This window comes from Triticum urartu, chromosome 4A (genome assembly GCF_056163025.1).
Source record: "Triticum urartu cultivar PI428250 chromosome 4A, HENAU_Tu73, whole genome shotgun sequence".
Taxonomy (NCBI): Eukaryota; Viridiplantae; Streptophyta; class Magnoliopsida; order Poales; family Poaceae; genus Triticum; species Triticum urartu.
In genome coordinates this window covers 21,170,729-21,194,632 of record NC_141876.1, presented here as the reverse complement: position 1 = coordinate 21,194,632, position 23,904 = coordinate 21,170,729, and the positions used below count along the sequence as shown (strand labels likewise).

Below are 23,904 nucleotides of genomic sequence, written 5' to 3'. Positions count from 1 at the left end.
CCGGATCATCGACTCCACCACTGAGTGCGGCCTGCTGTGTTTCCTAGACACTTTCTCGGGTTACCACCAGATCAAGATGGCGGTGGAGGACGTGGAGAAGATGGCCTTCTTGACCCCGTGTGGGGTATACTGCTACACCTGCATGCCATTCGAACTGCGGGACGCTGGGGCGACCTTCCAGCGGCTGATGCACATCACCCTAGGCCAGCAGCTCGGGAGAAATGCTGAAACCTACATCGACGACATCGTGGTAAAATCTCGGGAGGTAAGGACCCTCATTCAGGACCTGGAGGAGACTTTCGCCAGCCTGCGCCAGGTGGACCTGCGGCTCAATCCGGAGAAGTGCGTGTTCGGTGTCCCCTCTGGCAAGTTGCTGGGCTTCCTTGTGTCGCACAGGGGGATCGAGGCTAACCGACATGAGCCCGTCGCAAACTCTCAAGGAAATGCAAAAGCTCGCAGGCTGCGTGACCTCGCTGGGACGCTTCATCTCCAAGATGGGAGAGCGTGCCCTGCCGTTCTTCAAGCTGATGAAGAAGAAGGGCCCGTTCGAGTGGACCCTGGAGGCCGACCTGGCGTTTCAAGACCTCAAGAGATACCTGACTAGCCCACCGGTGATGGTAGCGCCTCGTCCCCTCGAGCCCCTGGTGCTCTACCTGGCCGCCACGCCTCACTCCGCCAGCGCGGTGTTGGTGGCTGTCCGGGAGGAGCGCCATGCCAAGAGCCTGCCTCATAATGTCGCACCTTCAGCAGGGATGATGCGATGCCGAGACGGCGCTGCTAAGGCCATGACAATGCCCGCAGATGATCAGGCCCTACAAGACTGTGTTTTTGGGCCTGCGGAGGCCCCGATGGGTGACCAAGCTCCTAAGGTCCCCTCACCTCAGGAGGCGCCCCAACCTCTGGAGGCCTCGGGCTCCATCGACGCTCCCGCCCTCGTTGAGAACCCGGTGTACTTCGTCAGCACAGTGTTGCGGGATGCAAGGGCATGATATCCCATGCCACAGAAGCTTCTACTCGCACTCCTGGTGGCCTCGCGCAAGCTGCGTCATTACTTCCAGGGCCACCCAATTAAGGTCGTCTCAGCCTACCTACCGGAGAGGGTGCTCCGGAGCCCCAACGTTGTGGGAAGAGTCGCCGAATGGAACATCGAACTGCAGGAATTTCAGTTGGAGATCAGCACAACCAGGGTCATCAAGGGAGCCGCCCTCGCCGACTTCATGGCAGAATGGACTGACACTCCGGAGCCCGAAGCAGGCGAGAGCTGATCCCTCTCGCCAGGAAGCGAAGTGCCAGATGTCTGGGTCATGTACTTCGACAGTGCTTTCTCATGCCAAGGCGCTAGGGCTAGTGTTGTACTCATCTCGCCCACCCAAGACAAGCTATACTACGCTGTGCAGCTCTGCTTCCAGCGGGGCGAGAAGGTCTCCAACAACATTGCAGAATACGAGGGGTTGATCGCCGGCCTCAAGGCTGCAGCAGCCTTGGGGGTGAAGCGTCTCACCATTAAGGGCGACTCTCAACTCCTCGTCAACTTCTCCAACAAGGTGTACGAGCCAAGGGACGAGCACATGGAGGCATACCTCACGGAGGTGCGCAAGATGGAGAAGCAATTCTTGGGCCTGGAACTACAGCATGTGCCCCGCGGCACAAACAAGGAAGCCGATGAAATCGCTAAGAGGGCATCAAGGCGTCAGCCCCAAGAGCCTGGTGTCTTTGAAGAGCGACTCTTCAAGCCCTCAGCGACCCCCCCCCCCCCCCCGTCGCGGAGCCTGTGCCATCTCAGGAGGAACTTCCCCTGCCACCAGCCTCGGGAGCCCCTGCCTGTGGACCGACCTCAGGAGCGTGCCTACTCCTGGCACTCGAACCTCAGGAGGGGTGCTGGACCGAGGAGTTCAGGGCATACCTGGTGCAAGGAATGCTGCCGGAGAAGGAGGAGGACGCGGAGCGCGTGGCCCGGCAAGCTACGGCATACTGCATCCAGGATGGTGAGCTGTACAGAAAATGACCAAATGATGTTTCTTTGCAGTGCATCTCCAGGAAGCAGGGGAGCGAGCTGCTAGCTGACATACACGGCGGAGATTGTGGGCATCACTCGTCGTCGCGCACCCTGGTTGGCAAGGCATTCCGCAGCGGGTTCTACTGGCCCACAGCACTCAACGACGCAACCGAGCTGGTAAGATCCTGCGAGGCCTGCCAGTTCCATGCCAAGCAAATCCACCAGCCTGCCCAGGGCCTCAGACTATCCCACTATCGTGGCCGTTCGCGGTCTGGGGGCTGGATATCCTGGGTCCATTCCCTCAAGCGCCTGGGGGCTACCGCTACCTCTACGTAGCCATCGACAAGTTCACCAAATGGGTAGAGGTGGAAGCCGTCCGCACCATTCTAGCCGGGTCTGCAATTAAGTTCATCAAGGGCCTCGTGAGCTGGTTTGGGGTCCCTAACCGCATCATCACCGACAACGGCTCGCGGTTCACTAGTAGCCTCTTCAAGACATATTGTGCTAACCTTGGAACACAGATATGCTACGCCTCAGTGGCACACACCAGGAGCAATGGCCAAGCTGAGCACGCCAACACAGAGGTCTTGAGAGGCCTCAAGACCAGGACCTTCAAGAAGAAGCTCGAGGCCTACGGCAGGGGTGATACGTCCATTTTGAATCATGCTTTTATATCGATATTTATCGCATTATGGGCTGTTATTACACGTTATGTCATAATACTTATGCCTTTTCTCTCTTATTTTACAAGGTTTACATAAGGAGGGAGAATGCCGGCAGCTGGAATTCTGGGCTGGAAAAGGAGCAAATACTAGAGACCTATTCTGTGCAACTCCAAAAGTCCTGAAACTCCACGGAAGTTATTTTTGGAAAATATAAAAAATACTGGATGAAGAAAGTAGCAGAGGGGGCCCACACCCTGGCCACGAGGGTGGGGGCGCGCCCTACCCCCCTGGGCGCGCCCCCCTGCCTCGTGGGGCCCCTGTTGGCCCTCCGGTGCCCATCTTCTGCTATATGAAGTCTTTCGTCCGAGAAAAAATCATAAGCAAGCTTACGGGACGAGACTCCGCCGCCACGAGGTGGAACCTTGGCAGAACCAATCTAGGGCTCTGGCGGAGCTGTTCTGCCGGGGAAATTTCCCTCCAGGAGGGGGAAATCATCGCCATCATCATCACCAACGCTCCTCTCATCGGGAGAGGGCAATCTCCATCAACATCTTCACCAACACCATCTCTTCTCAAACCCTAGTTCATCTCTTGTATCCAATTCTTGTCTCTAAGTCTGAGATTGGTACCTGTAGGTTGCTAGTAGTGTTGATTACTCCTTGTAGTTGATGCTAGTTGGTTTACTTGGTGGAAGATTATATGTTCAGATCCTATATGCATATTAATACCCCTCTGATTATGAACACGAATATGATTTGTGAGTAGTTACGTTTGTTCCTGAGGACATGGGAGAAGTCTTTCTATTAGTAGTCATGTGAATTTGGTATTCGTTCGATATTTTGATGAGATGTATGTTGTCTCTCCTCTAGTGGTGTCATGTGAACGTCGACTACATGACACTTCACCATTATTTGGGCCTAGAGGAAGGCATTGGGAATTAATAAGTAGATGATGGGTTGCTAGAGTGACAGAAGCTTAAACCCTAGTTTATGCGTTGCTTCGTAAGGGGTTGATTTGGATGCTTGCTAAGTATGACGTTAATCATAGAATTGCATCCTCATATCACCCACAGTCTAGCAGTCAAGTAGAATTGAGTAATAGAGAGCTCAAATTAATTTTGCAAAAGACTGTTAATAGGTCTAGAAAGAATTGGTCCAAGAAACTTGATGATGCATTATGGGCTTACAGAACTGCATATAAGAATCCTATGGGTATGTCTCCGTATAAAACGGTTTATGGAAAAGCATATCATTTACCCCTCGAACTTGAACATAAGGCATATTGGGCTATTAAAGAGCTCAACTATGATTTTAAACTTGCCGGTGAAAAGAGGTTATTTGACATTAGCTCACTAGATGAATGGAGAACCCAGGCTTATGAAAATGCCAAACTATTCAAAGAAAAGGTTAAGATGGCATGACAAAAGGATACAAAAGCGTGAGTTTAATGTAGGTGATTATATTTTGCTACACAACTCTCGTTTAAGATTTTTTGCAGGAAAACTTCTCTCTAAGTGGGAAGGCCCATACGTTATCGAGGAAGTCTATTGTTCCGGTGCCATAAAAATCAACAACTTCGCAGGTACAAATCCGAAGGTGGTTAACGGTCAAAGAATCAAACATTATATCTCAGGTAATCCCATAAATGTTGAAACCAATGTTATCGAAACCGTAACCCCGGAGGAATACATAAGGGACACTTTCCAGAATGTTTCAGACTCCAAAAAGGAATAGGTACATGGTACGGTAAGTAAACCGACTCCAAAACAGTTCTAATGGCAATTTTTCTCCGTTTTGGAATATTTAGAAAAATAAAAAAATAAGAAGCAGTCCGGGAAGGACACGAGGGCTCCACGAGGGTGGAGGGCGCGTCCTACCCCCCTGGGCGCGCCCCCTACCTCGTGGGCACCTCGTGCGCTCTCCGGACTCCGTTTTCTTGCACGTTACGTATTTTGGTCGGTAAAAATTCATTATATAATCTCCCGAAGGTTTTGACTCCCGTATCACACAATTATCCCCTGTTTTCGTTTCGAGCTGTTTTCTGCCAGATTTGTCAAGGCCAAGCATCATGTCGTCCCCCTCCTCCAACAATGGTGACGACGATGCTTGGCTAATGAAGATAGATCTGAAGAGCGAAGAACCCGGGGAGATCAACAAAGATGATGGGATCAAGAAGGCTAGGGAGGATCAAGCTCCGGCAGTAGAAGAAGGAGACATAATCACTTGGGTATGGGCACTCCCCTTGGCAACTGCCAAGCTTGGGGGAGGTGCCCCGGTATCGTATCACCATCACACTCCTATCTTTACCATTTTTCTTAGTTCGATCCTTTTAGTAATATTTTGATCTAGTAGAATAAAGTTTTAGCATGATCTAGTCGTGAGTTTTGCTTTATGATCTCTCTATGTAATCGAGTCTGTGAGCTATATAATAAATATTAGTGTTGAGTCAAGGGCTTGATGATCTTGCTATGATCTTGAGTGAAAAAAAAAGAAAAAAAGGGGGAGAGTAAAAAGAAACAAGGAGATCATATTGATCTTATGGATAGTAATGACTTCACACATAAAGAGTATGATGATTAAAAGTTGTTGAGAGTTGACAAACATAGTTCTGGTCATTGTTGCAATTAATAGGAAGTGATAAAGAAAGAGAGGTTCACATATAAATATACTATCTTGGACATCTTTTATGACTGTGAGCACTCATTAAAATATGACATGCTAAAGAGTTGATGTTGGACAAGGAAGATAATGTAATGGGTTATGTTTTCTTATATCTAAGATAAAGTATATTGTCATGGATCATCCAACATGTTGAGCTTGCCTTTCCCCCTCATGCTAGCCAATTCCTTGCACCAAGTAGAGATACTACTTGTGCTTCCAAATTCCCTTAAACCCAGTTTTTCCATGAGAGTCCACCATACCTACCTATGGATTGAGTAAGATCCTTCAAGTAAGTTGTCATCGGTGCAAGCAATAAAAATTGCTCTCTAAATATGTATGATTTATTAGTGAGGAAGAAAATAAGCTTTATACGATCTTGTGATGTAGAAGTAATAAAAGCGACGGACTGCATAATAAAGGTCTATATCACAAGTGGCAATATAAAGTGACGTTCTTTCGCATTAAGATTTTGTGCATCCAACCGTTAAGCGCATGACAACATCTGCTTCCCTCTGCGAAGGGCCTATCTTTTACTTTTATCTTCTACCCTATGCAAGAGTCATGGTGATCTTCACCTTTCCTTTTTATATTTTATCCTTTGGCAAGCACAGTATGTTGGTACGATCCTGATATATATATCTAATTGGATATGAGTGAGCATGAATTATTATTGTTGACATTTACCCTTGAGGTAAGAAGTTGGGAGGCAATACCATAAGCCCCTATCTTTCTCTATGTCCGATTAAAACTCCGTAACCACAAGTATTGCGTGAGTGTTAGCAATTGTGAAAGACTAAAATGATAGTTGAGTATGTGGATTTGCTGAAAAGCTCTGACATATACTCTTTCTGATGTTATGATAAATTGCAATTGCTTCAATGACTGAGATTATTGTCTGTTGATTCTCAATGAAGTTTCTGATTCATACTTGACATTGTGAATAGATTATTACTTGAGAATAAGAAATCATATGACAATATTCATATATGTTGCTGTTATGAGAATAATCATGATGCCCTCATGTCCGTATTTTATTTTATCGACACCTCTATCTCTAAACATGTGGACATATTTATCGATTTCGGCTTCCGCTCGAGGACAAGCGAGGTCTAAGCTTGGGGGAGTTGATACGTCCATTTTGCATCATGCTTTTATATCGATATTTATCGCATTATGGGCTGTTATTACACATTATGTCACAATACTTATGCCTTTTCTCTCTTATTTTACAAGGTTTACATAAGGAGGGAAAATGCTGGCAGCTGGAATTCTGGGCTGGAAAAGGAGCAAATACTAGAGACCTATTCTGCGCAACTCCAAAAGTCCTGAAACTCCACGGAAGTTATTTTTGGAAAATATAAAAATATTGGATGAAGAAAGTAGCAGAGAGGTCCCACACCCTGGCCACGAGGGTGGGGGCGCGCCCTACCCCCTGGGCGCGCCCCCTACCTCGTGGGCCCCCTGTTGGCCCTCCGGTGCCCATATTCTGCTATAAGAAGTCTTTCTTCCGAGAAAAAATCATAAGCAAGCTTACGGGACGAGACTCCGCCGCCACGAGGCGGAACCAATCTAGGGCTCCGGCGGAGCTGTTCTGCCGGGGAAATTTCCCTCCGGGAGGGGGAAATCGTCGCCATCATCATCACCAACGCTCCTCTCATCGTGTCGGATTTCGGGTTCCGGCAGACCCTTAAGGTTCGAACTCTGGGGTGCGCGCGGAGATTACGCCTTCTACCTCTCCGCCTCGCAAAGATCTAAGCTAACGAAAGAACTGCACAAGAGACACAGGGTTTATACTAGTTCGGGCCACCATTGTGGTGTAATACCCTACTCTAGTTTGTGGTGTGGTGGATTGCCTCTTGGGCTGATGATGATGAACAATACAAGGAAGAACAGCCTCGCGAGGGTCTGCTCTTAGCTGGGGCGATGAACTGCAAGGAGGAGCTCAGTCCCCTTCTCTCTCTCTCTTTCTCTGCTTGCCCAGATTCTGGATTGCTCAATCTAGATGCCTCTACCCTGGGGGTGGCTAGTCCTATTTATAGACAAAGGCCCTGGGCCTCCTCCCAAATATTGAGCGGGAAGGGCGCCAACAGTTGGCCATTTTGAAGGGGAACATCTGGTACACTTACCCTGACTAAAGTTGGTCCTCGCCTGCCAAAGGCTCTGGTGGTGACGCCGTCCTGGGCTCCACAATGACTTCCTACTTGTCGCGGAGTTGGTCTTGGTCTCGTTGCACCGAAATGGATGCCTTTGCTTGATCCTCTCGCCTGCGCTTGCCCCCTTTGCACCAAAGAGGAAAGGAGGACACTGCGCGGGCTGGCGCCCGCCTGGCGCCCTTGGTCGTCATGGCTTGCGTCATGGGCACCTCGTGAGGTACCCCGCCTTGATCTCTCCGCCTCCTCGTGAGCCAGCCTGATGAGGCCGCGCCTGAGGAAGCTCCGCGTCGTCCTCCCCGCGAGGCTTGGCCCCTCGCGAGGGTCTTGGGTCTTGTGTTGATGAAGATGGGCCGTGCTGGGCTCCCTTGAGCCACGCTGCAGGCCGCAGGCAGGCAAGTCTGGGGACCCCCGTTCCCAGAACGCCGACACATCGGTAGAGGGAAATCTCCATCAACATCTTCACCAGCACCATCTCTTCTCAAACCCTAGTTCATCTCTTGTATCCAATTCTTGTCTCTAAGTTTGAGATTGGTACCTCTAGGTTGCTAGTAGTGTTGATTACTCCTTGTAGTTGATGCTAGTTGGTTTACTTGGTGGAAGATTATATGTTCAGATCCTATATGCATATTAATACCCCTCTGATTATGAACACGAATATGATTTGTGAGTAGTTACGTTTGTTCCTGAGGACATGGGAGAAGTCTTGCTATTAGTAGTCATGTGAATTTGGTATTCGTTCGATATTTTGATGACATGTATGTTGTCTCTCCTCTAGTGGTGTCATGTGAACGTCGACTACATGACACTTCACCATTATTTGGGCCTAGAGGAAGGCATTGGGAAGTAATAAGTAGATGATGGGTTGCTAGAGTGACAGAAGCTTAAACCCTAGTTTATGCGTTGCTTCGTAAGGGGCTGATTTGGACACTGATCGACTTTCGAGAGATAGCATCAAAAAAGTGGCATAGGTCAGTAAGCGTCTCACGCACATGTGTGTCCATAATCCCTCTAAGTGCAACCGGGAGTAACTGCGTCATCATCACATGACAGTTGTGAGACTTCATCCCACTAAACCTTTTTTTCTTAGTGTCCAGATATCTTCTTATCTTCCCACAGTATCCGGAACTAACTCTGATTCCGGCAAGGCACTTGAACAATTGATCGACCTCCTTCGGATCTAAGGTGAAGCAAGAGGGGGGCAATATTGTTCTTCCTTCTTGTTTACTTTGTTGCCCCTATCTTCCGTCTCCGTCTCTGTCTCGGTCTCCTCTGACGACCTTTTACTGGGCATTTGGAGATCTTTCCTGATTTTCAAAAATTCCAAGTCTTTTCTTGCCTTCGGCCCATCCTTGGTCCTCTCCGGCATGTTCATCAATGTTCCAAGCAAACTCTCAAGGATATCTTTTTTTATGCATTTGATCAAGGCTATGAGGCGTGTCGAGTATGGGCCAGTATTCCAAGTCCCAGAAAACAGATCTCGTCTTCCATATCTTCAGCAGGGGCTCCGGCGCCTTTTTCTTCGTCTTTCCCGGTGAGGGGCGCTCTTCCCAGTTCTTTAATAACTCATATATTTCTGCACCACTACGCTTACGTGGAGGACCTCGATGCTCAGCCTTACCGTTGAATAGATCTCCACGCTTTCTCCATGGGTCATCCTTCTCTAGCCATCTTCGATGCCCCATGTACACGATTTTCGAAGACCCGCCATCTTTCGATAGCTACAGAGAAGTTGTATCATCCATGCACCTCGTGCATCCACAATATCCGTGGCACACCTGGCCAGAGAGATAGCCGTAACCGAGATAGTCCTGCACCGTCGTGATCAACGCGGCTCTCATGTAGAAATACTCTCCTTTGCTTGCATCCCATGTCTTGGCCGGCGTTGTCCATAAGGTCTGTAACTCCTCTTCAGTAACCCGAGATACAGATTTATATCATTTCCCGGTTGTTTCGGCCCTTGAATAAGCATACCCATGTGTATGTATTTTTCCTTCATGCACAACCAGGGGGGAGGTTGTACATCCATACAAACACGGGCCATGTGCTATGATTGGTGTTCTAGTTGCCAAATGGATTCATGCCATCACTACTAGCGCCAAGCACGATGTTCCTTGGATCATTTGTGAAAAATTCAAATTCAGCATTTAATGCTCTCCACTGCCTAGCATCTGCGAGGTGTCTCAGCTTCGGCTCATCTCCGTCATCTGGCTTCACCCTCTCCGCGTGCCAGCGCATAAGCTTTGCTTCCTTAGGATCTACAAAATACCGTTGTAGACGCGGAGTGATCGGAAAGTACCATACAACTTTCTGTGGAGCTTTCTTTCCGGCCTTTTTATATCGTGAAGCATTGCACTTTGGACAGATGGTTTTTTCCACGTGCTCGTTCCGATATATGATGCAATCATTGATGCATGTGTGATATCTAATATGTGGCAGATCAAGAGGGCACACGATTTTCTTTGCCTCCTCGACACTAGTAGGACACAGGCTTCCCGCGGGAAGAACCTTCTTTAGGTACTTCAGAAGCTCATCCAGGCTTGTATATGTCCATTTGTTTTTTGCCTTCATCTTTAGAAGTTCTAGTGTGAAACTCAAGCGGGTCACCTCGGGATTGCAACCATCATACAAAGGATTCATCGAGTCTAGCTCTAGTTGCGCCAGTTAGGCCTCCTCTCTTGAAGCAGATCTATAGCTAATCGTCTTCTTGCGAAGCAGGTCTCGAACATCCGGGTCCCGCATGGCTGAACTTAGTAGCGACGAAGACGGCGGTGTGTCCGCATCTTCTCCGCCTTGAACTGCCTCTTCGCCATCGACATTTCCGAGGCCGTCTTCCTCTTCGGGCACATAATCGGTCATCTCTTCGTCTGGTGGCCCCATGTCGTTATTTCCTGCCCCGTCGACGTCCTCCTCCTCCTCATCATCATCTTCACTTATCCACCGAGTATGGCCATGCATGAAACCATGCATGAGCAGGTGCGCCTTGAATTTACCACCCTGAAAGGGGTCGAGCCTGACTCTTCCTTTGCATTCTCGACACAGACATAAAACATCCTTTAGTCTTTTTTCATACATATCATCCACAGCGGATTGCCAGTATCTTTCCACCATCCTTCCATTGACCTTCATGATCACCTGCGCGCAGAGCAAATATTATAACCACGTATATATGCATGAATGGATCAAATTCATACAAAAATTCTGCATGACCTTCCCTAAACATAGGACATATTGAGTTTGCCCGAAATTCGCTGAAACGGAAATGAATTGACATTTCGGCAAAACATAGGCAACTCATGTCACTCACATGCCACACGCAATTCGGTATATTCATATCGCACATAGTTTCGGTCCTAATCGCAAACACACATATTTCCATTCTTGCACAACTCTTTTTTTGCTCACCTATTTGTCAAGAGGAATATCGAGCACCTTCTTATAATTAGCTAGTAGCTCTAGATAGAGCTATGAGAGGGAGGAGGGAGGGCATTAATGGAGGGGGTGGTGGAGGGGCAAAGAAGAGAAGGGGAGAAGGGGCAAAAGAAAGGAAGAGGAAGGAGGGAGGGCATTAATGGAGGGGGTGGTGGAGGGGCCAAGAAGAGAAGGGGAGGAGGGGCAAAAACAAGGAAGAGAAAGGAGGGAGGGAATTAATGGAGGGGGAAGGAGGGGCAAAGAAGAGGGGGAAGCATTGAAGGACAAGCAAGTGCAAGAGGGAGGGGGGAGAAAGAAAGGGGGAGGAAGAAGAAGGGGGGAAAGGTGGCGGATATTTTGGCTAGCGAGCATAGCAGTAGCGCTGGGCACCAAAGCGCGCTACTGCTATGTGTGCCAGACAAAATATCTACTGGTACATAAAACTAGCTATAGCGCTTGCCCAAAAAACACGCTACTGGTAAAAGATTACACATAGAAGAAGTAGCAGTAGTGCTTCTTAGTGGCCCCATGCTACTGCTATTTTCTTAATAGTAGCGCTTGTTAGGGTACCAACGCTGCTACTATTTTTTGGCCGGGGGGTGTGGTGTGGCTAACTTACCAGTAGCGTGCCCTCTAGAAACCAACGCTGCTGCTAAGTTGTACCAGTAGTGCGGTTTGTAACACACGCTACTGCTAATTATCAGTAGCGTGGGCTCCAAAACACACGCTACTAGTAAACTTCTATGTATAAGCCTTTTCCTAGTAGTGAGGGCCTCTATAAGTAGGACTAGCCACCACCATAGGAGGCAACTGATCAGGGACAGATCATCTGGATCACCCTCACACACACCAGCTCACCAAGCTCAAGAACACCTCTCCTCAGGAGGCGGTTCATCACTTGTACTTGTTCATCCTTAGCCTACAAGGCAATCCACTACACCACACTGGAGTAGGGTATTACACCACAACGGTGGCCCAAAGCAGTATAAACCCTCGTGTCTCTTGTTCCTTGGGTTCCGCGAGCTAGGCCTTGAGATCGTTGTGAGAGCGAGCTAGGGAGAGAGAGTTCTTCGTGCGCACCCCAGAGTTCGAACCTCAAGGGTTTGTCGGAACCCAAAATCCGACAGGTAACGGTGCCAGAAATTGGCAAACAAACGTGAGAAAGTTGTAATAAGTTGATAGATTGAACGCCAAATAAAATAAAGTGCAACAAGGTATTTTTGTATTTTTGGTTTAATAGATCTGAAAATGAAGGCAAAGGAAAATAGATCGCAAAGGTAAATATATTAAAGAAGAGACCCGGGGGCCGTAGATTTCACTAGTGGCTTCTCTTGAGAAAAAAAACAAACGGTGGGTAAACAAATTACTGTTGGGAAATTGATAGAACTTCAAATAATCATGATGATATCCAGGCAATGATCATTATATAGGCATCACGTCCAAGATTAGTAGACCGACTCCTGCCTGCATCTACTACTATTACTCCACACATCGACCACTATCCATCATGCATCTAGTGTATTAAGTTCATGGAAAAACGAAGTAATGCAATAAGAACGATGACATGATATAGACAAGATCTATTTATGTGGAAATAGACCCCATCTTGTTATCCTTAATAGCAACGATACATACGTGTCGGTTCCCCTTCTGTCACTGGGATCAAGCACCGTAAGATCGAACCCATCACAAAGCACCTCTTCCCAGTGCAAGCTAAATAGATCAAATTGGCCAAACAAAACCCAAATATCAGAGAAGAAATACGAGGCTATAAGCAATCATGCATATAAGAGATCAAAGAAGACTCAAATAACTTTCATGGATAAAAAGATAGATCTGATCATAAACTCAAAGTTCATCTGATCCCAACAAACACATCGCAAAAAGAGTTACATCATATGGATCTCCAAGAGACCATTGTATTGAGAATCAAAAAAGAGAGAGGAAGTCATCTAACTACTAACTACGGACCCGTAGGTCTACAATGAACTACTCACGCATCATCGGAGAGGCACCAATTAACATGATGAACCCCTCTATGATGGTGTCTAGATTGGATCTGGTGGTTCTGGAACTTGTGGCGGCTAGAATTGATTTTCGTCGGCTCCCCTAGGGTTTCTGGAATATTGGGGTATTTATAGAGTAAAGAGGCGGTTCAGGAGGCAACCGAGGTGGGCACAACCCACCACCCAGGCACGCCCTGGTGGGTTGTGCTCCCCTTGGAGCACCCCCCCCCCCAGGTGCTTCTTCAGCCCACTGGATGTCTTCTGGTCCATAAAAAGTTTCATTGTGTTTGGACTCCGTTTGATATTGATTTCCTGCGATGTAAAAAACATACAAAAAACAGCAACTAGCACTTGGCACTATGTCAATAGGTTAGTACCAAAAAATGATATAAAATAACTATAAAATGATTATAAAACATCCAAGAATGATAATATAACAGCATGGAACAATAAAAATTATAGATACATTGGAGACATATCAGCCACAAGGACGAAGGGCGCGCCCAGAGGGGTAGGGTGCGCCCCCACCCTTGTGGGTCCCTCGTGACTCCACCGACCTAGTTTCTTCGCCTATATATTCTCATATATCCACTACTAGGAAAAACCTTACCAGTAGCGTGGGTTTTTGGACTACCAGTAGCGTAGGTTCCCACGCTACTGCTATGACACTACAGCTATTTTTTAGCAGTAGCGTGTGTTTTACCCCACGCTACTGCTAAACAGACATACCAGTAGCGCTGGTGCCCCACGCTACTAGTACTCCACACCCACGCTACTAGTAAAGGAATAGCAATAGCGCTTCTATGATACACCCACGCTACTAGTAACAAATTAGGATTTAAAAAAAATAAAAGTCTATCTATTTCAGTTTAGACATGCATTTCACAATACATACATGTTATGCATACAGTCAATCATCAATCATACATATCTGATGTAGATAATTAACACACGCACACGCACACACACACACACACACACACACACAATATATGCCACGCGTCTATGTCGTCGACGTCGGCGCCTCCACAAGGCCGTGTTGATGGTGTTGATGTCGTCATCGCCGCCGCCACCGCAGCGCCATGATGATGTCGTCGTCTTCGTCGCCGCCGTAGCCCTGTGTCGATGTCGATGTCGTCGTCATCATCGTCGCCGCAGCCCCATGTCGATATCATCTTCGTCGCCGCCGTAGCTTCATGTCCATGTGTTCCCTATTAGGAACTCACAAATCCTGGAATTAAACAATGAACCAAGACCATTACTAGGAACTCAAAAGGACTTGGAGCATTAGTGCAATATAACAGTAACCTATAGAGCACTAAGTAACAATAGCATAAACAAAAGCATATAGCAACAGCATAGTATATATGAATTATAAACAGTACCTAAGAGACCAATCCTAGAAATTAGGGAAAACCCAACTTAAGAAGGATACAATGCTAGGCATGACCAAATCTTATTATAGATTCTGAATCCAAGCTTTTGAGGCAAATTGCAACAAGCAAAGTTTGTGCACCAAGTAGGAGTAATTCCCAGGTCATTCGCAAGCAAGCAAGCAAGCAAGAAGGCATCAACAACAGCAGATTATTACCAACATTGTACCCTTTACTGTCAGGTCATTTCAATTCAACTCTTGGTTGCAGATGTATTATTGTTGTATTACTAGTAATCAGCAGCAGTAACAGCACTTGGTCATTATAAATATCACTGGTGATTATAGTCGACATGACAACTTCCCATTTATTACTATATTTATAATGAAATTTTGTAATAACATTCATTCATGTGACATAAGAGACTTAGAGCAACATTTCATATATTAGTGACAGTTAAGCTGCTGCACTTGCAAATTTGTAACACCAATCAAATAGATGTGTTATGTATATTCTCCAGTGCGGTCTTAAATTGGAAGGAAATGAGTTTCTTCTTTCAAACCAATGTAGTGATTTTATTGAAAAGTATGAGCAGGTGCACTTATATTATATCAAAAATATAAATATTAGTATGTTTTTTTATCTCACATGGATGTATTAAGTAATAATATGTGTGTGTGTGTGTGTAAAATAGACTATTCCAGTAAATTTAATCCTTGATTCCTCCTAATAAAGAACAATATCTTGAGGAACTACATAGAGTATCATACTGTTGCAAAAATTAAGAGTGAAAAAGTAAAATTATAGGCATAGGATCTTACATATTCGGTAAAGTCATTTTGAAAGCTAAATATTCAGAAGCATCAAAGATAGTTATTTTGAGAATGGAAACATATACCATAACTCGTTGGTTGTTTCTTGTAAGAGTATGTAGATAGAGTACCATCTAGAAAGACTCTCATGGCTAAGTGGCTGTTGCTTGTAATGCTATACAGATAGAGGACCATCCAAAAAGACTAAGCTATCAAAATGTTCCAATGCTCGCCTTAACTTCACTACAAGAAACAAGTTAAGGCATGAATAGAAAATTTTATACTTGAACCAAACTCAACTTGAGCAGCACTACAATGAACGAAAACTAAACTTGACATTACTGAACTAATTGTGCATCTATCTGCTAACATCTAATTCGTTTGTCATACACTAGTACTACACTGAACTATAACTGATATCCCAAAGCCTACACTAGTACTACACTTAATTAAAACTGAACTTGGCTGTTGCACTTATGAAAATTCAGAAAACGCACTTGGCATACCTAGCCGCATTACTGAAAATTCATAAACGAGCAGCTGCAGCGGCGTCCAAGAGCAATTGGCCGTCAGCCGCCACCGAAATCCACGGACGACAGCGCCTCACCGCGACACCGGCCGGCCACGAACGACGAGCCGACCCGACGGTCACCAGATCCGTCGCCGCCACAGATTCTCCTGCTCCTGCGCCTGCACTCGTCTCCGTCCGTGGCCAATCCCCGTACTGTTCGTCGGCCTGGGCACGTGCATGTGCGGGGTGCTGCTCGTTGGCCAGCGGTCCGACCTGGGCACTCGGCGGCAAGAACACGGGGGCGCCCGAATCCCTAGCCGCGGGTAAGGGTGCTGACCTTGACACATGGATCTGGACGGAGGGGAGGGCGGGGCGGAGCTTGGGGGCATGTTGCGTGCGGCCGGAGATCGCCGGAACCGGCCGGCGTGGGTGGTGGCAGCGGCGACGAGATCGTGGGGGAGAGGAGCTCGACCGAGAGCCAGGGGTAACGGTGGGGGTGAGATTTGTGTGAGAGAGTTTTTTTATCTGGTCGCTTGGCATGTGGAGGCAGTTAGGGTGGGCATATTAACCGAAGACCGAACTACCGAACCGAATAAATCGGGACGAAGCCAAAAAGACCGAAACCGAAAGTTTTGGTTTTTAGTTCGGTCAGCATGTTTCAAAAACCGAAATTAATTTGGGTAATTTGGTGTCATGGTTTTGTTACCCGAAAGGACCGATGAAACCGAATACACAGGCACGTGCACTCAAATCTACGTAATGGGCCAACCCACAGCCCAATACCTCTCCCGTAAGATTCCTTCCTTTCTTCAGTAGCCCGCTAGATGACCGACCTGCGCCTCAAGCCCTCGACTCTTCTGCCTCCACTCACGATCTCTCCCCCACCCAGCGCCTAACCCTATTCGCCATGCGCTGCCTCTACCGCCCTCAACCACTGGAGGCAACAGCGGTGGCGCGTGAACTATGGAGGACACATCCCTCTTCCCTCCTATCTTCCGCTTTCTCTTTGATTGCCGTGCGTGGGCATCTTATTGCTGATTTGTTCACCTGAAGTTCTTGTTACTTTGATCTGATTTTGTAATCACAAGATCTTGTCTTGCGTGTGTACGCAATGTTTCTTTGCAGATCAATTTCTGAAGCGTCGCTTTCTTTCATTGCTTTCCCTAATCTATCGGTCAATTAAGTCTCGACCGAGGACCGAACCGAAATCTCGGTCCACCGAATCTTCGGTTAGGAGATTTCCGAGTGACCGATCGGTCATCCTTTTCTCAAAACTGGATTTCTTTGAAAGCCGAAGAACCGAACCGAACGGTTCGGTTAAACCGAATGCCCAGCCCTAGAGGCAGTGGACATTCTAAGTAGTAGCGTGGGTGTATCGCCTGCACTATAGCTATTCACTTAGTAGTAGCACGGGATTTACAACTAGCGCTACTAATATTTTTTGATCTCCTGGTGTGGTGTGGCACACTTACCAGTAGCTAAGCCATACCAGTAGCGCGCTTTGTACCCAGCGCTACTGGTAATTACCAGTAGCGTGGGGACACAAACAAACGCTACTGGTAAACTTCTATGTATAAGCATTTTCCTAGTAGTGATCCCACAAACAATAGAGGGAGCCACAAAAACACTTTTCCACCGCCATAACCTTCTGTACCCGTGAGATCCCATCTAGGGTCCTTTTCTGGCGTCCTACCGGAGGGGGATTCGTTCATGGAGGGCTTCTACATCAACACCATTGCCCTTCCGGTGAAGCTTGAGTAGTTTACCATAGACCTACGGGTCCATAGCTAGTAGCTAGATGGCTTCTTCTCTCTCTTTGATTCTCAATACCATCTTATCCTCGATGTTCTTGGAGATCTATTCGATGCAATACTTTTTTGCGGTGTGTTTGCTGAGATCCGATGAATTGTGGATTTATGATCAGCTTATCTATGAATACTATTTGAATCTTCTTTGAATTCTTTTATGCATGATTTGATATCTTTGCAAGTCTCTTCGAACTATCCATTTGGTTTGGCCAACTAGATTGGTTTTTCTTGCAATGGGGAAGTGCTTAGCTTTGGGTTCAATCTTGCGGTGTCCTTTCCCGGTGACAGTTGAGGGAGTCTTAGACTAAGGGGTCCTCGGGCGTCCGGCCTGTTGGACATGGGCCAGACTAATGGGCTGTGAAGATACAAGACCGAAGACTCTCTCCCGTGTCCGGATGGGACTCTCCTTGGCGTGGAAGGCAAGCTTGGCGGCCAAATATGAAGATTCCTTTCTCTGTAACCGACTTTGTATAACCCTAGTCCCCTCCGGTGTCTATACAAACCGGAGGGCTTAGTCCAGAAACAGATATAGTCATACAGGCTAGACTTCTAGGGTTTTTAGCCATTACGATCTCGTGGTAGATCAACTCTTGTAATACTCATATTCATCAAGATCAATCAAGCAGGAAGTAGGGTATTACCTCCATAGAGAGGGCCCGAACCTGGGTAAATATTGTGTCCCCCGTCTCCTGTTACCACCGACCTTAGACGCACAGTTCGGGACCCCCTACCCGAGATCCGCCGGTTTTGACACCGACATTGGTGCTTTCATTGAGAGTTCCACTATGTCGTCCACAAAAGGTTTGATGGCTCCTTCAAACGTCAACAACGATGTTGTCCAAGGGGAAACCTTCCTCCCTGGACAGATCTTCGTGTTCGGCGGCTTCGCACTGCAGGCCAACTCATTTGGCCATCTGGAGCAGATCAATAGCTACACTCCTGGCCATCAGGTCAGATTTGGGAGCTTGAACTATGTTGCGGATATCCGCGGAGACTTGATCTTCGACGGATTCGAGACCATGGCAGTCGCTCCCCGTCGCCACAATGAACATGACTTAAATCTGTCATCGGGCCATGCCCAGGAAATTGCACCTATAACCGCTCTGGCCTTAGATCCGGAGCAGATCGCGCCATCCGAGGACGGGAAGCTCAACCCCGCCACGGATCCGGAGGCCATAGATTCCGCGGCGTTGGAGCCGCACACAGACCTAACCTCGGGTGATATCTGTGTCTCCGGAACCTCGGACTCGTTTCCGGCTATAAGTTCCGAACCATGTGTGTCTGCGTATGACGAGCAGGATCGGTCATCGATCGCCGAATCCAGCGCCGCGGACATCTTCCGGCACTCGCCTTTAGGCAACGTGCTCAACTCATTAAAAAAAATCTATCCCTAGTGGGGGACTCTCAGCCGAATTATATCTGGTTTGAACTAGAGGCTGATGATGGAGAATTTCATTTCCCACCTACCGCCCACTTCATAGCCACTGTCGAAGACCTAACCGACATACTCGATTACGGCTCCGAAGACATCGACGGTATGGACGACGATGCCGATGAGGAACAAAGCCAAAACCCGCCGTTTACCGGACGCTGGACGGCCACTTCTTCGTACGACGTATACATGGTGGATACACCTAAAGAAACTAACGATGATGACAAAGAAGATACAGTTGAGGATAAACCTCCTGAGACACAGCCCAGACGTCGGCGTCAGCGGCGCCGCTCTAAGTCACATTGTGCAAAAGATAGCAATACCAGCACCGGAGAAAACAATACTCCGGACGATGCCGAAGACAATGAAGACCCTGTTGAGGCAACCTCCGAACAAGATGAACGGGAAGACGGGCACGTTAGCCCTGATGAACAGGCTATACACGAAGACTCGAAGGACAGTAATTATCTTCCACTCTCCGAGGATGAGGAGAGCCTCGGCAACGAGGATTTCATCGTGCCTGAGGAACCTCTCGAGCAGGAGCGCTTTAAACGCCGGCTAATAGCCACTGCAAGGAGCCTGAAAATGAAGCAACAGCAGCTTCAAGCTGACCAAGACCTGCTCAACGATAGATGGACAGATATCCTAGCAGCCGAAGAATACGGCCTCAAGCGCCCAACCAAGGGTTACCCGAAACGTAGATTGCTACCTCAGTTCGATGAGGAGGCGACGGAACCTGTACCACGCGGTCGGGACAATGCGGCCGACCGACCACAACGCGGTCGGGATAAAGCGGCAGCTCAAGCCGAACAGCAGCCCGCCTCACCCCAACGAAAACATAGAGATAAAACAGCTCGGGGTCATACATACGGCCCTCGGCAGGACCTCGACAGTAGAGCAGAACATACCAGATCGATCTACGGATCGCGAGGACGTGCCTCGACACGCAACGTCGGCTACCTATTCGGACGTGACAAGTCTAGTCACGCCCGGGCCAAAAATCGCAGACGGACTCCATCTGAGCTACGTCGTGACGTGGCCCAATATAGAGGCGCCGCACACCCACTCTGCTTCACTGACGAAGTAATGGAGCATGAATTCCCAGAAGGGTTTAAACCCGTGAATATCAAATCATACGATGGAACAACTGATCGCGCGGTATGGATCGAGGATTTTCTTCTCCATATCCATATGGCCCGTGGAGATGACCTCCATGCCATCAAATACCTATCGTTAAAACTCAAAGGACCAGCTCTGTCATGGTTTTGTCACGGCAGATGTCCTCATGAAAGGACTTAGTCGTGGAGCCATCGCGACGGGTTAGCTTGAAGGGGTTAAAGCGGACACAGGGACGCAAAAGAGTTTATACTAGTTCGGCCCCTTCGATGAAGGTAAAAGCCTACGTCTAGTTGTGATGGAATTGATGGGGTTTCGATGACTAGGGAGCAAACAAGCTTCGCCTAAGTCTCGAGTTGTTGTCTGTTGTCCTTGAACCGCCGCCGGGTCATCCCCTTATATACATGGGTGACGCTCGTCGGTTTAGAGAGTCCCAACACCGGCTCATAGACGTGTCCGGTTTGGTCCCTTCTTATTCCTAACTTACAATACAAGTTACATACCAACGCTGGTTTACGGCTACAAGCCTTGAACCGACTATGGGCCTCAGGCCCTCATCTGCCTTCTTGGGCTTTAACATACTTTAACTACTGACGAAGTTAACCCGGCCCAGATAGGCCGGTTTACGCCTAGTAGTAATATCCCCAACAAGCTTGGTACTGGTTAAACAGTCTGCCGGAAAACTCTATTGGAAGCTGGGAGGACTTGGAAGACGCCTTCCGCAACAACTTCCAAGGCACATATGTTCGGCCACCAGATGTCGATGACTTAAGTCACATTGTCCAGCAGCCCGGAGAGTCATCCAGGTAGCTCTGGACTAGGTTCTTAGTTAAAAAGAACCAAATCGTCGATTGTCCAGACGCGAAGGCACAACAGCACGAAGCTCGCCGCACAACCCGGCATAGCGGCCAGGTAGTTACCTCCGTCGGTTTACCGAACAGTCCGGTTCGGAAATGCCATTCAGAGGTCTCTAACTCTCTTGTCAATGCTTGTCCTAAAGCGGGCTGTTTTCGTCAACCTCTTAATCTGTCTGACTCCGATTATGAGGGCACTTCCCATTCATCGTCTGGCGAGTCATCAGCCACCCAGCTGCCACCACTCAAAACGGTGCTTGGGTGAGTCATATTTCTTATGATGTTTCTGATGTATTACATTATAACATATATTGTATTGATCCTTCTTATTTCTTTCAGGGCCAAACCTAGGCCAAGCAAGAAGGCTCGCCTGGATAAAGCGGCCGAAGAGAACACCGCTCCTGAATCGGACAGAACACCAAACCGTGAAGCGGCTATTCGTGAAGATGTGACAAACGACCCACCACCGCAAGATGATGACTTTATTATTGAAGAGAGACATATTGACACCTCAGGTCCTGTCGACCAGCCCACAAGCCCCATCCAGATTGAGAGATCCACCAGTCCATCAAAGCCTACTGATAAGCCGACGGCCCCAGTGCAAACCGGCGATGCCGAGGATGATGAAGTTGTTATTACTGGCACTGGCCGTACAGAGCCAGGCAATCCAGTCGCTTTATCTAGGCACACTGCCAAAGAAGAATTTGCTGCTATTGGCAAAGGCAAATGGAATGTTGATCTGGCGACTTACACTGCTCTGAATGCCCAAGATCTCCATTCCGGCTATCTGAACCGGCTGTATACCAGTCGTGATTATGAAGCCGGTCTGGTTAACATGATGAAAGACAAATATGAGGTAACTTCCATATGCCTTTTCCTGCTTGTATGTTTTAATGTGTTGACTCTCCTAGCCCCCAAGGGCTGGTTTAGGATCTCCATTCAAACCGGGACTTTGTTAATCCAAACTTCAATGTTTCTGAAGTTGCTGATGTAGCCCCCAAGGGCCGGTTCAACTTAGTGTAGTTAAACCGGGACTTTAGATAATAAAGATTGTAGCATCAGTACTAATGGAGCAAATAGCCATTAGCCCCCAAGTGCCAAGTTGAATACTTGTATTGAGCTTGGGACTTTATGAACAATTGTAGGATGAAGAGCAAATATGCATTAGCCCCCAAGTACCAAGGGCATAACTTGTTGTGTGGTTGGTACTTCAATTCTTGCTCCTGTTATCTGAATCGTATTACTGTCTATATGCAGGCTGAGCTGAACAAAAAAGAAAGCCAAATCGCTGATTTGCAAGAGAATCTGAAGTCCCAACAAGCTGAAACCTCTAAAGCAAAAGAGGAATTAACCAGCGCTTTAAGCGCCATGGAACAGCTGAAGGAGGGCTTCAACAAGGAGCGGGCGGATTGGGCCACTGAAAAATCCGCTTTAACCAAGCGAGCAGAAGATGCCGAGGCTGCACTGAAACCGGTAGTGGACGAACTGACCAGCATAAAGCGGCAAGTGCATGCCATGACTGCTGCCATCTTTGGTAAGCTTCCTTGATTTCTGGAGTAACTCGGCCTTCTTATGGTTTTGCCGGTTTGTTAGTCCTTTGTAATGTTTCAGGGACACGCATTGGTCACTTGGGGTCGGACGTGTGGAAGAAATTGAAAGCCGCCTACACATTGATAGAGCAATTGTACACTGGCGCGCAGCGGATCATCTCTACTGCGTCCCATAACAACCCGTCGCCCACCTTGATCCAGGACACTCTTAAGAGACTGTCGATGCTTCCTGCCCGGATTGAAGAGCTGAAGAAATCTGCTGCTCGAACCGGTGCTATCAATGCCTTAATCCGAGCAAAAGCGTGGGTGCCGGATTTTGATCCTATTGAAGCGGCTCAAGGCTATCCTAGCTTGAAGGAAGATGGGTCAGAGTTCAGTGAGGAGGATCTATGAGCGATAAACCGGGAGGTGCACCCTCTAGCTTGTCAATTGGTTGAAGAGGCAGATTTGTCTCACTATCAAGCTCAATATGATAACCAAAACAAATGAGTGGCTGCACCAATTCCTGAAGCAGAGAATCTTATCCCTCCAATCCGTAAGCATACTTATGCTCCTGATATTGAACCGTCGTTGCTGATCAATGATGAAGCTGTCTTTCAATCATTAATGTGAATCGACTGGACAACTGTTGATTTCCAGCCGCTGGGTAGAGAAGCAGAGGTTGAAGCGGCGCGGGATGACCCACAACCATCAGGCCAGGCTGATGACCAAGCTTGAACCGGAAGCCGGTTTAAACTGCTGCTCCTTTATGCTCTGTGAAAAAACAATGATCTTATTTGGGCACCATGCTGCCTTGTAATAGGCTAGCCAATACTTTTGATTTTGATATGCCTTTGTGCATAATTACTGCAACTTGTGCTTCCTTTGGATGATCAATCTCCAAAGTATTTTCTGCAATCAAAAAATCTTAAAGTGCCGCCGCGGTTGTACCGTCAGGCAGATTATGATGTATGCATATATGAAATTAAAATATCTGAAATTTAAAGATAGGATCAAATCTTTGTGATACATAATACCTGCCATCGTTGGGCATGAAGTTGGCTTGGCCAATCCTGAAGCGGATGTTTATAAACCCACACTGTTGGAGGAGACAGTAGCTCCTGTATATATAATGCCGGCTTACCATGTAAACCGTGTTGGGTTATGATAAACACCGTGTTACTCCGTAATATGATGTTAACAAAAAATCAAACCAGGCAAATAGTCTCCGGATTAAGAATGGACCGTGTTCCGTCAATTGACAGTCGAACCGGTGTGAGAATTTGTCGGTTTAAAACGCAACAAAAGAGATATTTATCAAAAGAAAGACAAGAGTCAATCAAAGGCAAATATAAAATCATTTGCAAAAAAGAGGCTGTTTAAGCCGATCAAGTGGTATTACCATGGTCGGACACGACCAAGCCCCCAGTAGGCGTAGCTATGGTTCAAGTCAGCCAGGTCCCCACATGATGCATTGGCATTATGCCGATCAAGAGGGGTGACGATGGTTCGGGTTCGACCAAAGCCCCCAAGTGATTCTGTGGCCTTAGGCCGATCAAGAGGCGTGACTGGTTCAGACGT

General features: G+C 47.6%; 1 protein-coding gene and 1 pseudogene across 1 annotated transcript; one reads left to right on the top strand and one right to left on the bottom strand.

Annotated features, from left to right (window-relative positions):
* Positions 1 to 9,532: 9,532 nt before the first annotated feature.
* LOC147974535 (uncharacterized) lies at positions 9,533 to 10,603 on the bottom strand (annotated as a pseudogene).
* Positions 10,604 to 20,893: 10,290 nt separating this feature from the next.
* LOC147974534 (uncharacterized) lies at positions 20,894 to 22,737 on the top strand. The gene is made up of 4 exons (XM_087520075.1): positions 20,894 to 20,906; positions 21,310 to 21,650; positions 22,052 to 22,328; positions 22,406 to 22,737. Exons 1-4 carry the CDS (start codon positions 20,894 to 20,896, stop codon positions 22,735 to 22,737), a joined length of 963 nt encoding a protein of 320 aa, XP_087376201.1.
* Positions 22,738 to 23,904: the final 1,167 nt, after the last annotated feature.